Source organism: Periplaneta americana, chromosome 15, assembly GCF_040183065.1.
Source record: "Periplaneta americana isolate PAMFEO1 chromosome 15, P.americana_PAMFEO1_priV1, whole genome shotgun sequence".
Lineage (NCBI taxonomy): Eukaryota > Metazoa > Arthropoda > Insecta > Blattodea > Blattidae > Periplaneta > Periplaneta americana.
In genome coordinates this window covers 84,766,523-84,779,078 of record NC_091131.1, presented here as the reverse complement: position 1 = coordinate 84,779,078, position 12,556 = coordinate 84,766,523, and the positions used below count along the sequence as shown (strand labels likewise).

The following is a 12,556-nucleotide window of genomic DNA, read 5'->3' as shown; positions in this document are numbered from 1 at the left end:
ATATAAAAAACAGTGCATACAAATAATTATTAAAATTACAGTCGAATACAAATAAACAATAATGACAAATTGAATAGATAATTACAAAAATACATGATACAGAAAAGCTAAAAACAACACAAACGAATGAAGTTGAAATGAATAATAATAATAATAATAATAATAATAATAATAATAATAATAATAATAATAATAATAATACAGTAATAGTAATAATAATAATAATAATAATAATAATAAATAAATGTAATAATATTATAGGCTAGATCAAACTGGATGAGATTAAACTTACATTTGTTAAGAAATTGAAGCATGTGATTCGCTGTCCAAACCTTCCCCAACTGAGGGATAACATGATAAACATTCCCATACTCTACATTAGTGGTTTTCAACTGGTGTGCTGTGGCACACTACTGTGCCATGAGATTTGCTAGGCGTGCCGCAAAACTTTCAATACTTTTCTGGTAATAATAATTATAATAATTTCACTCAATACCAGTTTTAAAATATAGAATATGATGTTTTGATTTTTAAAATCCAAACTATGCATTTTTATGAAATATAAAATCAGCTGTAATGAGCTTAAACGCGAAAATATGCCACAATAATATAGGCCCTAAATATCATGAAATATGGATTTATATAAAAAAAACCCAGAATATGCAAATATATGCAACATAAAATTTGATTTGATAAGCTTCAATTTTGATGATTCATGAAAAATTATTACTCAGAAATTAATTAGAGCCAAGGAAAAAATATATGCAAATGCATGAACTTTCTGGCCCTGGAAATGACAAATTGAAATAAACTGCTTATCATAAGTGAAAAGGATAGAAACAATGGTGACTATTATCACAGATAAAAAGCTAGGTAAATCCAAGTTTGTGGGTTCAAATCTGATTGAAAGCAATATAATTTTAATCCTTAGCATGCCTTCTTTCAGAAAGAGATTAAATCTAAGGATGTGAATGTTTTTTGTAGAAGTACATTTTAACTTTTGCAGAAACACTTCGCAAAGTTGCATGAAGAAAATAATAATAAATATTTTATCTCAAAGCTACTCAGTGCAGGACCCTAGATCATATATACCCGGATAGGTCGGCCTGCTTTGAGGTTAACAACTTTTGTCAGGTTTACTATGCTGCCATCTAGTTGTTACATAAGGAGTCACGTCATAATTCCCATTTGAATTGCATTAACGACTGTACTGCCATCTCGAGTTTGTTTACGGCAGACGGGTGGCGATCCTGGCAGTTGTTCTCTTCAAAGTGCTGCCGATTTTAACATAGCGATGAGTTATCTATTACATATATGATCTAGGGCATCACTCATGAAGCTCGTATTACCCATAGTCTCCTAGAGATTCGGGTATCTTCTGGCCAGTTGAGAGGAAAAATGATCTTGAAGTTGGAAACGGGCTAATAAATAGACCTCGTGGATTGTTAAAAAATAAATTGCCTGTTGATATTTATATATATCTTCCATCAGACTGATGTTTCTTGTAATTCCTGTTTCATTTGTACATGTAAGCTTTTATATCTTTTTTTTTTTTTTTTTTTTGTTATAGTCGTACATTTTTATGGTTACTATCATAATAATGTAAAACTTCAACATGGTTTCGATCCTAACATATTGTAGTCTTTTTTTATAGTTTGGTTCGCGTAATATTTAATTCTTAAATTTATTATGTATAAGTTAGTAATTTAGCAACCTAAATATAAAAGAAACTCTCTTGTTGAATTATTATAATTATCCATTTTGAATCTTGCGTACACTACTTTTAACACTTGAATATAATTAATTGATTAACTAGTTGACTTACTTGTGTTAATTATGTAAGATTTGTGCGGCTTACAGCTGTTTCAGTGCTTCACGCACCATCCTCAGAGCCTACTAGATCATGGAGTCATCTCGAACTTCTCTGCCTGTTATGTGGGTGTGTTTGATTGTTGAAAGGTGTTGAAGAGTGGAGTCAAATAATGTGTGTGTACTGAAATTGATCTTTGTGTTGAGAATTTGATCGGGGTGTGTTTTAGTGTGTTTGTATATTTCGTATTGTTCTAGCGTGTTGAGTTTTTGGTTCTTGGGTTGTAAGTGTAGGATTTCCATGTCCGTATTTATGTTATGTATGTATGGTTAGCATTGGTTATGTGATCGGCATATGTAGATGTATTGTGTCCTCTGGTTATTGCCTTAATGTGTTCTTTGTAGCGTGTTTGGAATGATCTGCCTGTCTGTCCTATGTAGAACTTATCGCAACTATTACATGTGAGTTTGTTTACACCTGTGTGGTCGTATTTATTTGTTTGTGTTTTTTGTGTGTTGAGATGTCTTTGTAGTGTGTTTTCTGTTCTGTATGTTATATTGTATTTCTGCTTTCTGAATGAAGATGCGATCTTATGTGTGCTTTTGTTTTCATATGTTAGTGTGACAAAACAAAAACTTAACAAACACAAAAACACGCAAAACACAACACAAGAAATACATCACACTAACATATGAAAACAAAAGCACACATTCATTCAGGAAGCAGAAATACAACATAACGTCTACACCTGTGGAGTAACGGTCAGCGCATCTGGCCGCGAAACCAGGTGGCCCGGGTTCGAATCCCGGTCGGGGCAAGTTACCTGGTTGAGGTTTTTTCCGGGGTTTTTCCTCAGCCCAATACGAGCAAATGCTGGGTAACTTTCGGTGCTGGACCCCGGATTCATTTCACCGGCATTATCACCTTCATTTCATTCAGACGCTAAATAACCTAGATGTTGATACAGCGTCGTAAAATAACCCAATAAAATAAAAAAAAATACAACATAACATACGGAACAGAAAACACACTACAAAGACATCTCAACACACAAAAAACACAAACAAATAAATACGACCACACAGGTTTATACAAACTCACATGTAATAGTTGCGATAAGTTCTACATAGGACAGACAGGCAGATCATTCCAAACACGCTACAAAGAACACATTAAAGCAATAACCAGAGGACACAATACATCTACATACGCCGATCACATAACCAATGCTAACCATACATACAATAACATAAATACGGACATGGAAATCCTACACATACAACCCAAGAACCAAAAACTCAATACACTAGAACAATACGAAATATACAAACACACTAAAACACACCCCCATCAAATTCTCAACACACAGTTCAATTTCAGTTCACACACACTATTTGACTCCACTCTTCAACACCTTTCAACAATCAAACACACCTACATAACAGGCAGAGAAGTTTGAGATGACGCCGTGATCTAGTAGGTTCTGAGGATGGTGCGTGAAGCACTGAAACAGCTGTAAGCCACACAAATCTTACATAATTAACACGAGTAGGTCAACTAGTTAATCAATTAATTATATCATAATTAGTTTATTTACATAATATTGAGGATAGTCCATAGAATCTTAGATATTGTCTTTGTCTTCTATGATTGTCTTCTATTGATTGTTGTCAATATACATGAATGTGTGTATTAATATGAATGATGTAAAACGCGCCTTTGTTTTGTCTGCAGGCTTTAATGGACCATGGAACACGTGTAGCAAAAGATCTTGTCCTTGCTTATGGGAGGAAATGCAGTGCATCACTTTCTTATCCAGTCGCAAGGGACAGTACAATTGATCTTGGACTGAGATTAGGTTCGTACAGATTTAAATGAACTGCCATTACCTTGTAAGAGAATGTTCAAAACACCTTTGAGGACATCACAAAGTAAGATTTGGCCCTGAAAAAACCATTTTGAGGATTGTGATGGATTTAACATTAACTGTATTGTATCCAATTTTCCTTCCTCCTCTTCTCTGCTTTAAGCTTTGTGCGTCTGTTCAGAGTGTTTCTTTCCATCCCAATTTTTAGTGAATATAAAATTCTCTTATGCGTGGGAATCAAATTTATTTTTTACTAGTCTGTCATTTTCCGTCCATACGATTGATGTATTTGTTCCCATTTTTTATCTGTTTACTTGTAAAAACATTTTTTTTTATACATCCCTGATGTCTCAAAGTGCCATGCCTGTGACTACCCTACAGACAGATTATTTAGTCCTGACAGCTCGGCGACGTGAAAGAGGGGAAGTAATAGGAGTAGTGGGGAGAGCTTTGGAGTAGAGATAAGGGCGAGCGGTCGGTAAAGGAATGCAGTGCAGCTTAACTGTACTAAAACATACCACTCTACCACATGCATGACATCTGATCACTCCAAAGGCAAGCAAGTGACTAACCCAAACACTCCTTGACGTAACTAAATGGACTCGTCTGACCAAGGCGCACATTGCCGGAGACTGTCAGGACTAAATAATCGTACTGTACTAGCGCACTGGCTTTCCATCCAGGCAGCCTGGATTCGATCCCCGGCCAGGTCATGATGGAAATAGTGGCGGACAAAGCAGACATTGCAGAGGATTTTTCTCGGGATACTCCTGTTTCCTTCTATCATTCCACCAACATTCGCCACCTCTCACTTTATTTCATCTATCATCAGCAGTAGTAAAAATTGGCTAGGGTGAAGTCTCGTGGGGTAGTACGGTTTCTGATGGTGATATGGGAAGAACTTGGAACTCTGGGTCCCTATGGCTCATCAGACTACTCATATGTCGACGGGGCCTGGCCCTATTTAGGGGCTGAGTCAGGATGGTCCACCTGTCAACATCAGCTGATCAGAAAAGGCTTGCGGCTCTGGCTTCCTGGGGGTTATCATGCTACTCTGTCGCGAAACTGGACCTGAGTATCAGGAGCTGAATCAGGATGGCCCAACTGTCAGTATCGGATTCACGAATGTCACCCAAGCCACCTGTCATACTTGGACAATCATCACATAATGGGTGCACAATGGGCCAAACTGTACCTACGTATATGAACCTCTCCCTGGTCCAGTCCACATAAAAAGCCAAGCCAAAAAGAAAGATGTCTCAAAGTAAAAGAACTGACATGTAAGTGCTGCAAGTAGATCAAGCAGTAGTATGTATGCCACTAAATTGCTAACTTTATTCTTTTTTGCAAGTAACTCAAATCTTTGTAAACAAAATTTAATTATTTTGTCTGAATAACATTTGATTTGAAGCATAATTTTTTTAATAATTTTTAATCTGAAAAATCGCTTTTTCTTTTGAACCACCATGGTGCCTCAGTGTTCGTACATTGGGTTTATGTGCCAGGGAGTCTGGGTTCAAATTCCACTCCACCCTAAATTTATAAGTTGTGTTGGACAAGCCCATGGTCCATGCATCACAGGGATTTTCTCTGGATACTCCCTTTCCTCTGTGACATCGCAACAATTTTCTATCATCGTCATCGTCATTCATTCATTCATTAATTCATTCATTTATTGTGAGTAGTAATGTAGATCCCACCTGTCACCTGTGCACTCTGGATAGTCTATGAACTAAGCGCTCTATGCTCCTTAGCACTAGGGACATCTACGAGCACACTCGTAGAATTAGGGAAAATAATGGAAAGTTAAGGACTCTGTCACTGGGGAAGGGGAATTTCTTTTGAGATTTACGGTATATGCTGCTTCATTTAGTATTATTTCTTATGGAATCAAGGTCAAGGAAAAAATATATAGTCAATGTTGACTAAATCACAGATTCAAATAATTTTGACATAAGATCTTCATGGGGAGGGAGGGGGGGAAGAAATACAGGGTGTCCCATTTATCTTGCTCACACAGAATAACTTCTTTCTCAGCCGCCAAATGAAAATCTCTTTAAAACAGAAGTTTTTTAACATCATTGGAGAGTTCTTACTGAGGATATATTTTGTTTGTAACTCAATTAATTAAGGAAATACGGGATAGATATTTCTTAATGGCACCATATATATTTTATTCAATAAGACACTTACAGTACGAATATTTAGTCCTGACAGTCGCCGACAATGTGCGCCTGGGCCAGGCAAGTCCATTGGTGTTCGAGTTAGTCAATCGCTTGCATTCAGAGCAATCAGATGTCACACGTGCTGTAGAGCAGTGTGTTTCAAATACAGTTAAAGCTGTACTGCATTTCCTTACTGATTGCTCGCCCTTATCCCTACCCTGGAGCTCTCCCCACTACTCATATTACTTCCCCTCTTTCGCGTCGGTGAGCTGTCAGGATTACTCTCTAAGATCTATTAAAAAATGTACATCACTCTGTACCATTCTAGTCAACAAAACAGTACAGGTAAAAACGATAAGGAATGTATGACTTCTTCAAGACTGTTCAAACATTTCATTTTGATCAATAAACATTGAGGGATGCAACAGAATGTACTTTACACAATACATGGATCTCATTTCATTAGTGTACTATTTATCGTAATTCTGAAGTAAAATGGTCCTTTATAGCACTTTAGTACTCACACTACCTGCAAAACAGAACATTTACATCTTGTGCTTAAAATGGTGACTATTTGCATTCATACGTAAGTAATTCCTTTAGCATTTTTTCCAACTTGCTTTTTATGACAAGAACAGTATAATAATTCTTTATTTATGGTAACTAAATTGCATGCTATACAAGGTTCTTGAGGAGTTACGAAGAAAGAATTGTACCATACAAAATATTTAATGTGAACATAGATACTGTATTCATTCATTCATTCATTCATTCATTCATGTTCCATCAAAGGGCAGGTCTTTCACTGCAAACCCAGCTTTCTCCAATCTTTCCTATAACATAGATATATCAGAGTGATATATTTTTGCAGGTGGCTTCCTAAGCGATGCAGGATGGTTTGCAGAAAGTGAAAAAGTTCTTCTGGCATGTCGAGAAATATGCCAATGTGCAGAACCAACTGTTAAATATTGGCGTAAACTACTTGAATGTTGCCATAAGTAAGTATAAGTAATGTTATATTTGCATAATATGCTGTATTGTTAATTCTTTGAAATAAGCTGTTTTTATGTTTTAGTTTGTCATGAAATACAATGTTGTTCAAAACTCTGAACATTCTTGAAATTGCTGAAACCTTGTTAAAAATAAGGTCTTGAGTGTCGGAAAAATTCACCATTAAAATGGGACACACTCAAGGACAGGAAAACGCGAATTCGATTATGCGCACTGTTCAAAACATACAGAGGTGAGCCTGCCTGGAGAGAAATAAAAAATAGGTTGCAACCGCCAAATTACTCTTCAAGGAACTACCACTCATATAAATTGAGGGAAAGAAGACAGAGGACGGACATTGGAAAGTTTTCTTTTCTCAATCGTACTACCAGGGACTGGAATGCTTTACCTGCAGACTTACTAAAGGCTTTACCAACAACCAAAAACGTATTTAAAAATAGGCTTAAGGACTTTACTAATAGACGATAATTATACACAGTATGTAAAGGATGTAAATGATATTTTGTTATTGAAGTGTTGTATCAGTGAAGAATTATGTTGTGTCAGTGAAGTGTGTTGTATCAGTGAAACGTGTTCCTGTCAGGGAAGCTTTATAGTTTATAGTGGCAGTGCAAAGTATTTGAACAGTGAAATGTTTTTGAAGTGTTAGTGAAATCAGGATAGAATCAGTGAAATGTGTCGTAGTTCCAGTGCAGTGAGTGAGTTGACAGCGAAATGAGTGTAATGTGGAAAGGTACTTGTGCAGATATGAACATATCATACTCGTGGGTTTTATTTCGAACTTAGATTTAAGATACAAATTAGATTTATTTTAAATGTTATTTTAAATGATCGTGCTTCATTTAATTTAGGATATTATTATTATTATTATTATTATTATTATTATTATTATTATTATTATTATTATTATTATTATTATTATTATTAATTATTATTTGTATTAATTATTGGTATTATTATTAAGTGTATTTTTAATTAATAAGTTTATTATTGTCATTATTGAGTGTAGTTACCACTGCCACTGGGTATATACCCATTGCAGTGTGAATAAATACATACATACATACAAATAAAAACACAGCTCTCATTCACAGAAGAAAAAAAGATGTAGCATCTCGATTCTTCTTCTTCTTTTTTTTTTTAACTATTTCATTTCAGTTGGTTTGGCAAAGTTTATTTCGAAATAAAACAAATCAAAGCTGTTAATGATATTCTTGTGTGGATTGTTGTGGCTTACCCCCTCCCTCCAAATTTATTCCTCGGAATAATTTTCTCTGGAGTTGCGAATTTTTCTTATTCAGTGTTATTATGATTGTAATAATTTTCCAAAATCCCAACAATATTGAGAACTCTGAATAGTTCTAGGAAGGGAAGAGAGGCTATTAATGATTGAACAAAATGGTTATTATGTTTGAATTTTATGGTCATTTTATAAAAACCTTTAATTGTGAATGAAGTTATATGTTCAATTAAATTTGTTTAAATAAGGCTTTTCCACTTTTCAGCTTTTGCCTTTCCATCTTTCCATTGATTGGTGTCTAGGTTGAGAGTTCTCATTGCTTTATTTATTCCTACTCTCCACTTAGTCGCAAATATTAGCTCAGAGACCTGGGAAACGGTTTTTGATTGCCAAAACGCTGAAATTAGTTTTCAAAATTTTTACAAAATACTCCGCTATCTAATAACTAAATATACCTTTCATACTTGTAATAATGTACCCAGTAAATATAAAAAAATAAAACCCTGGATCACTTCGGGTATTGTTAAATCAATACGCACAAGAGACAGACTAGCCAAAAAAGTAAAACGTGAACCTTTGAATGAAGATTTATCAAAAAAATATAAAAGGTACAGAAATGTCTTAACTTGCGTTATAAGAAATATGAAAGTTAGTTACTACTCAGAGAAATTTGTCAACAATAGGAATGATCCCAAAAGATTTTGGCAGACTATTAACGAAGCTACTAACGTTTCAACAAATAAAAGCTGCAGTATTATGGAAATAGTAAATAAAGATGGCTCAATTATTAAGAATCATTATGATATTGCAAACGAACTTAATGCTCATTTTACAAACGTAGGACACAATATAGCATCAAAAATAAACAAAAACACAAGACTCTCTTCTTCCTTTTCTTATCCATCATCATCATCATCATCACCATCATCAATGTTCATGTTTCCCGTAAGTGATAAAGAAATTATAACTATTGCTAAAACTTTAAAAAATAATGTGGCTCCTGGTGTTGATGGTATCACTACTAGAACACTCAAAATGATTATTGAACCCATATCGAAACCACTAACCCATGTCTTTAATTTGTGTTTATCACAAGGTGTATTTCCAACTGATCTTAAATGTGCTGTAGTAATACCTATATACAAATCTGGTGACAGAAACAATCTCAGTAATTACAGACCCATCTCACTCTTACCAAGCCTCTCTAAACTATTAGAAAAATGTATTAAAAGCAGGCTAATTAATTTCTTCGAAAAAAACAGTCTATTAAGTCAAAAGCAGTTTGGCTTCCGTACTAACATGAGCACGAACGACACTATTATGAACATAACATCAAGGATTATCAAAGAATTAGACTCGGGTAAAAAATGTTTGGGAGTTTTCCTAGATATTCAAAAAGCCTTTGATACTGTAGACCATAATATACTCACTTCTAAACTTCATGCCTACGGTATTAAAGGAATCGCTTTAAATTTATTTAAGTCATACTTAAGCAACAGATCCCAATTAACGAAATTTAACGACCAACACAGTGAAATTCGTAATATAAATATAGGTGTGCCACAAGGTACAGTTTTAGGCCCACTACTATTTTTAATATACATCAATGACTTGCTAAATATTGATATAGTAAACACATCTGGAGATATATTTGCATATGCCGATGATACAGCCGTAATTTTTAGTGGATCGAATTGGAATGATGCCTACCTAAATGCTAATAGAGGTATAAACATAATTAAGAAATGGTTAGATGAAAATTTGCTCTCATTGAACATTTCAAAAACAATTGCAGTTCCTTTTACATTAACGGCTTCTAGTCTGAGAAAAATCAAACTCGATAAGGATACAAATTTAAAAATACACAATTGCAGTAACATAAACTTGATTGATTGTAATTGCTCTTCCTTGACAGAATCCACGCAAGTAAAATACTTAGGTGTTGTCATTGATCAACATTTAAGATAGAATAAACATGTAACATATTTATGTAATAGGTTACGGAAAACAATTCACAATTTTGTAACCCTTCATGCATATATGCCTATCTATGTTCTCCGTGTAGTTTATCTAGCCTTGTTTCAATCAGTCATCCAATACGGAATAATAGGATGGGGTGGAATGACAAAGACTATCTTAACTCCATTAATATTACTACAAAAACGTATCATCAAAATTTATCTGCATAAACCACTTGATTATCCGACACAATTTATTTATTCTGAATTTCAAGTACTAAACATTGAGCAAATATATAAACATACATTACTAACTTATTTTCACAAAAATCGAATGAATTTTATAACTGAAAAACATATACATTACACCAGAAGAAATGTCCCAATCTTTTGGCAGAACCTAAATGCCACACTACAGCTGGATTAAGACACAGTAGGAATTATGGACCAAGACTATACAATTCAGTATTGAAAAATAATCCAGACCTAAGCAATTTACACATTCTTAAGTTTAAAAATAAAGTGAAAATGTTTGTATGATATTTGATAAATTTCATTATTATTTTAAGTGTTACTAGCATTATATGTTACTAATATTTATTGTATTTATCTTATGCATGTACCCTATAAGATAAAACATTGTAATAAATATAAATAGATCATTTTCTTAATTAATAACAGTGTATATCTCCAATAAATGATTCCTTAGCATCACCACAGATACACTTGATTGTACTTGTCACTAGAAAGTTATTGAAATTTATATTTTCCCCGCCATTCATAAAATATTTTGATATGATACCTCTTGCACAAAAGAAGAGATCTATAACTGAAACTCGATTAATATATTTCAGTATTATTTATATTTATCCTGGTAATAATGAATAGTTTGACTCGTAGACATTTTGTTTTTTCAGCATTAACTTCCCATGATTTTACGAGAACATTCGAAGAGAACGGCAGTTACGTAGACTTTCAGCTCCCCACTACTACCATTAATGCACAACACAATGTCAATACGGCGGTTGCTGTCGTCTGCGATACAACGAACTTTTCTGTTGATTTTCGAGTTTGGCATTTTTTCCGGTTATTATATGCTTATTTAAGTTGTGTTAACTCTCGCTAGTGGTTTTATATTTTATTTTATCCGTCTTAGTATTTATTTTATTATTGTTATTATTATTAATGAATTATTTTGTATTACAATCTTTGTATCATTTCTATCACGATTATTATATTATTATTATTATTATTATTATTATTATTATTGTTGTTATTAACCAGTGCTCTAACATTAAATACCTTACTCTATGCCGATGATCAAGTCATAATTTCGAATTCAGAGGATAATTTACAAAGAGGATTGTATACATTAAATAAAATATTAAAAGATTTTGGGATGGAAATTTCAGCACAAAAATCAAAAGTAATGGCATTTTTAGGACAAGATCCAGTCAGAAGTAAGATAATACACAATAACCAATGCCTCGAACAAGTGCAAAATTTCAATTATCTGGGTTGTGAAATATCTTATCAAAATGAAAAAGATGTGAACAAGAAAATTACCAAATTTACACAAATTCTAGGAATAATAAACAATGCATTAAAAGCTAAATTAGTACAAAAATCTACAAGAATAAAAATATATAATACACTAGCATTACCCACCCTTTTATACGGAAGCGAGATTTGGTCATTAAAGAAAAAAGACGTGAACAGAATCAAAGCAACGGAAATGAAATTTTTGAGGAGGACAGCAGGATATACTCTTTTAGACCGAAAAAGGAATGAAGAAATTTTAGAACAATTAGAAGTAGAGTCAGGAGAAGAAAAAATCAGCAGATACAAATTCAATTGGCTAGATCATGTAAGAAGAATGGAAAATTCAAGAATCCCAAAAATTATGATGCTGTATAAACCTAGAGGACATCGTCGACCAGGAAGACCTTTAAGAAGACTGCTAGATGGGGCCGAAACAGGTCTACAGAGGCCTAATTCGTGAAGGATGATGATGATGATGATGATTATTATTAATGAATTATTTTGTATTACAATCTTTGTATCATTTCTATCACGATTATTATATTATTATTATTATTATTATTATTATTATTATTATTATTACTATTATTTATATCATCAGCATTATTATTTGAACCCTGTAAAATTTATGTAGACTACTGGACTGTACCCGAGCACGAGCATTATGCTCATTTCGGGTATCTATTCATATGTATTCAATTCAAATGTAAATTGTAAATAAATTTGAAATTTGAAATGTAAGTCGGCCTGGGTGGTGCAGTTGGTAGAGTGCTGGACTTCTGTGCCCGAGTTTGCAGGGTCGATCTTGGCCCAGGTCAATGGCATTTAAGTGTGCGTAAATGCGATAGGCTCATGTCAGTAGATTTACTGGCATGTAAAAGAATTCCTGCGGGACAAAATTTCGGCACATTGGCGATGCTAATATAACCTCGGCAATTGCGAGTGTCGTTAAATAAAACATAT

The 12,556-nt window shown here is 33.8% G+C and overlaps 1 protein-coding gene across 1 annotated transcript in view; it reads left to right on the top strand.

Moving 5' to 3' along the window:
- Pat1 (Protein interacting with APP tail-1) overlaps positions 1-12,556 on the top strand; it is a 31,567-nt gene that overhangs the window by 5,836 nt on the left and 13,175 nt on the right. Inside the window, exons 3-4 of the mRNA XM_069847746.1 lie at positions 3,545-3,668; positions 6,714-6,840. Coding sequence (XP_069703847.1) covers positions 3,545-3,668; positions 6,714-6,840 — 251 coding nt within the window. The remainder of the gene's footprint in view (positions 1-3,544; positions 3,669-6,713; positions 6,841-12,556) is intronic.